This window comes from Henckelia pumila, chromosome 4 (assembly GCF_033568475.1).
Source record: "Henckelia pumila isolate YLH828 chromosome 4, ASM3356847v2, whole genome shotgun sequence".
In the NCBI taxonomy this organism is placed as follows: Eukaryota; Viridiplantae; Streptophyta; class Magnoliopsida; order Lamiales; family Gesneriaceae; genus Henckelia; species Henckelia pumila.
The window spans coordinates 22,404,170-22,408,857 of record NC_133123.1 but is presented as its reverse complement, the minus strand read 5'-3'; the positions used below and the strand labels follow the sequence as shown (position 1 = coordinate 22,408,857).

Below are 4,688 nucleotides of genomic sequence, written 5' to 3'. Positions count from 1 at the left end.
GTCGGTATTTGTAACATCGGTCGGTTGTTAGTGAATTGTTTGATTTTTGGGTGTGGCCCAGTGTAGTAAAGATCTTTTGTGTGTCCATTACATTACTTTGCTTTACGTTGCATTATATTTCTTTGCTCTTGGCCAATTTTTCATAAAATAGGCCGGTCTATTGTAAGATCACTAGGATTTATATCTATCGACACATCGTTTCGATTATATGTATAATTAAAAGTAATATTTTCGACATAAAATAATATTTTTCATGATTCGAATTGAATCGGAGATAATTCTAACAAAAATATTATTCCGTGAAAAGATCTAATTTTTTTTTTGTTTCTGCTGTTAATATTTGTTTATATATTTCGTCTCTCTTTAATTTCACCAGTCTTAGATCTATTTCGTGGATGTTCTCATTCTCAACTGCAATTATCAATAATGACGGTACAATAATATAAATCTCTAACAGACTAAATACATGGAAAAACTCATTTACTGAACTAAATCAAAACTCGACTAATTGCGTGTCATATCATCTACCCAGGGAACAAGAATTTCCTATTATAGAATGAGGAGATATTTCATGCCTCCGAAAGGCCATCAACTATTTTTTTTTTCCGATCGAGGACTATACTTGTGGCTTTTACAATCGACGTGTGGGATAAATTTATCGGCTAACACAGTAATATGTAAATATTATAGTCAGGTAAATCGTACTAAACAAATAATGTAGAATAAAATAACTTTGAAAAAATATTGATTATTGATCAAGCATTCATTTACTTTACCCACTCAAAACCAAAGTGACAAATATGTAAAACTATTTGAGACCAATTAATTTCTTTTACAAGGTTTTCCTAACTCATAGCAAGAAAGTTATTTATTTATTTGAAGAAAAACGAAATTGTTTTAAATAACTAATCTACCAGTACTAAAAAACGAGTAAACAAACACCATGTACAATAAATAATCGAATATTTAACAATATTAAAGTGTAATATTTACACGATCGACCTTGAATCCAACATCAAATCATATGGAATAATGCCTACAAATTTAATTAATGTGGGTACTTCACCTTTGATGATCACTTCTACGTACAACTCTAAAAATAAATCATATTCTAACCTTTACATTAAACCTCACACGTACACACAATTTCCACCAAATACACCTTTTGAAATATCACGATCGAATGAATGAAATCGTCAGGATTCACCCGAGACGATGTTACTGGAGTGGTCCAAGCCAATGGAGACGATCCCATCTGCAGCCTGATTAGGAGAGGGCCAATTAGCTGCAGGGAGCAAGCTGGTGATTGGTGGGAAGCAACATGTGCAAGTTTCTTGGCATGGCTTCGGAGTGTCCACTAATTGTTTAAGGTTAATATCGGTCACAAGCGAAATGACGACGTTGTCGGAATCGAGCTGCTGGGGCACGGAAGGAGAAACAGGCTCTTTCAAAGGACCCCAACACTCCACCTTGTTGAATTCTGGGATGTTGGAGTGGAAATATACCCAAACCAATGCATCTTGTAGCTCTGGGTAATTGTTGAGCAAGTTCACATCTCCATGTACAAACGCCTTCAAAACCTACAGATGATAAAAATAAATTAATAATAATTAATTCCCCAAATTTTTTTAGTAATCATGATCATGAAATTACGTAAGAAATATTGGTTAGCTAGTAATTAATTACCACGGGAAGTTCTTTGCAGAAGATGTAGAATCTGAGCCTAGCAAACATATCTAACAAGAAATGGCCGCCGCTGATGTGACAATGAACATGGAGTGACATTTTGCCTTTGATCTTCTTCCACTCTGCCACCACCTCATCTCTCTGTAATCTGTTGTACCAACCTTGCAACTGCATCCATCATATCCCATCCAATTATAATTAATAATTAATTAATACATAATCACGGCTTATATCATAATCTTAACCCAATAATTTACACACACAAATTTTTTCAATTTTAATCTCTTCTCATCCAAGTGTGTCACACTGTACCCGACGACAAATAAATGTCATGCTATCGCTTTCACTCCCCGACGCCACAAATTAATGGCCCAAAAATGAAAATCAAGCAACCAGTAATAATTTCCCATGCTCATTTATTTACATATATAAATATATATTTTTTTCAAAAAACAAAAGTAGAAAAAAAAATGAAAGAAAGATAAATCACGGCCGACAGTCAATTTTTCTTGTCTTTATTACGGAATATTAAACTAATTAAACCACCGTCTTCTTGCACAGTACTTTGACTTTCTAACTTTTTCTGGAAACGTATCCACAGACAAGAAAATGGTAAATCTCCCCAGTTATAACCCATTAAATTAAAACTAAAAAAAAAGTTTAATCACTAATCCCATTATTAATTACAACCTTAAAAAAAGGAAAAAGAAAATGAATGAATTACCTGGGAATTATGGATGGTCTGAGAAATTGCAAGAGTGAGCTTGGAAGTAATATCACTGTGCGTAAGCGTGTAAGTTCTGGGAAGCTTTCCGGGGTGTTTCTTTTCGTCCACTCCTACGAACAATACTTTCAGCTTCGATGCTTCAAATATAGCTGGCCCAAATAATCTCGCAACCTGCAGCAGATATATTATTATTATTATTATAAAAAAAACATAAAATATGTTTTGAAGAAAATTAATTAATAATTACCGGGACAGTGGATTGTTTTTTTTTGGTGGAACATCTCCTTCTTGGTCTGTTTAGAGAGAAGAAGGGGTGGAATTCGAGGTTGGAAGGGAGTACCAAAGCCAGAGTTAGAGCACCCATATAGCTCACCAAATATAAAATCAATTCCCACTCGATCGGAAGAGAGAATATTGTTTGATTGGAAAAGAGAAGATTTATTGGGTTTGCTTTAATTGGTTTGTTTCTTGGTTATAATTGTTTGGTGTTGATATTGGGGTGGCTAGAAAAGAAAGTTAGGGGAAGCGTAGAAGATTGTGGCATCAAACGTGGAACTTTGTGCTTTGTTCGCGCGAGAGATTGATGGGACTAGTTGCGTGTCAAATTAACCGTAATAAGGGGCGCTTTCATTTGCTTCCAGCATTCATACTTTTAAGCTTTTTTCCTTTTTTTTTTTTTTTTTTTTGAGGTAATTTTAAGCTTCTGTTTTTAAAGTCTATTTAAGGATGGATAATTATTTCATGATTTTGTATATATATATATATATATATATATATATATATATATATATATGTATGTTGTCGTATAATAAGACGTTGAAATATTAATATTTTATGTTGAAATGTTAATTTTTTTTATTTTATTAAATAAAAGGTATTTAAAAACAAAATAAAATATAGTATTACTAAAAATAAAATAAAATTACACATAGTTCGTCGATTGCATATATTGAGCATTAATGCAAACGCTGAAAAAGAGCAAGAGGGAATTGTATTGCATGGCTAAAAAGCGGACCACGTAGAGGGGTTATAGCTTCACTCTGTGTTTTGAAGTTATTAAGTATACCAATCAAGTGTTGACACTCCACTTTGCGTGTGTTGTTTGCTCTTCTTTTGGACGTAAATTATATTGTGGGAAACCATGAAACACGAAGAAATCAAGTTTTTATATTTTTTCCCCCTTTTTCTTGGTTTGTTTAATTTTTATAAATATGTAGTTTAATTGTTTTTTTTAATTAATGTGCCCTCTATTAAATTATTTGTGAAAAGAGGGTTAACCCTATCCATATTTATAATAATAAGTAATAATTTTGGCATAAAATGTAATACTTTTTAATAGATAATTCATATAAGAGATCACTCTCAAAAAAATGACCTTTTAGACCGTTTCATAGAAGTTTTTTGTTTTATGGAAAACGTATTAACTATTTTTTGAATTAATTATATAAGATAAATAAAAATTTAATCGGTATGTAAATTTGCTTTTTTGAAAAAAAAAAATAATCTTACTACATATTCGTCTTTCTTATCAACACAAATTAAAGCGGGCGATGGCCGCAAAAATTTGTGTCTTGATTCAGAATATTCAAAGTTGAGAAAATACTATAATTTGGAGCTAAATATAATGCACAAGAATATGGAACACAGAGTTAATTTTGTCTCGATTCTAGTTTATCGATCGAGGCTGAATAAGCTCATCGCCTCACTTCATAAGTTATCGTATTTTACCCCTTATGGTATTTTTATATCTAATTTCTTAAAATTTAGCTAAATTTAAATAAATTGGTTGTTTTAAAAAAATACAACAATTATAATAATTTTTAGACGAAAAATATATTTTTAATAGGTTTCTGAATAATTTTGCCTAATTAATAATATGATATATAGACTAGTTGGCTGTGTAACGACTTCCAACTGCCAACCCTAACCTACCTATGCATGCATGCCAGCTATTTTGTTAATGCAATAGTTTACATAGTGTAAACCAAAAAGATAGGGTTATGAATTCGATCATCATTTAAAAATAATAATAAATAATTATACAGTGTAAATAACATTTTAGGTCCTTGTAAAAATATATTTTTAAAAAATTAGAAATTTCATCGATAAATTAAAAGGTTTTTGTGTATATATTCCATTGTTTTAAAAAATTAAACACATTTAATCTCGTGTTTTTAAAATTCAAGCGCATTTACCCACTTTACAAGGAGTTTACGTTTGATTTTTAAAAATACAAGATTATAAATGCAATTGACTTTGTACAATATAGGGTTTT

At 31.1% G+C, this 4,688-nt stretch overlaps 1 protein-coding gene across 1 annotated transcript; it reads right to left on the bottom strand.

Moving 5' to 3' along the window:
- Positions 1-946: 946 nt before the first annotated feature.
- LOC140865863 (protein STAY-GREEN homolog, chloroplastic-like) lies at positions 947-2,977 on the bottom strand. Its single transcript, XM_073270688.1, has 4 exons — positions 2,661-2,977; positions 2,411-2,584; positions 1,687-1,854; positions 947-1,580 (listed from the first exon to the last, which is right to left on the bottom strand). Exons 1-4 carry the CDS (start codon positions 2,775-2,777, stop codon positions 1,197-1,199), a joined length of 843 nt encoding a protein of 280 aa, XP_073126789.1. The 5' UTR covers positions 2,778-2,977; the 3' UTR covers positions 947-1,196.
- Between the last annotated feature and the right edge of the window lie 1,711 nt (positions 2,978-4,688).

Bases quoted from the DNA above. Each gene is read 5' to 3' on its own strand.
- LOC140865863 (XM_073270688.1), bottom strand. From the start codon at position 2,777: ATGGGTGCTCTAACTCTGGCTTTGGTACTCCCTTCCAACCTCGAATTC. The intron at 1,855-2,410 runs GTAATTCATTCA...TGATGGATGCAG, and splicing joins AGACCATCCATAATTCCCAG to TTGCAAGGTTGGTACAACAG. The intron at 1,581-1,686 runs GTAATTAATTAC...TATCATCTGTAG, and splicing joins TCTGCAAAGAACTTCCCGTG to GTTTTGAAGGCGTTTGTACA.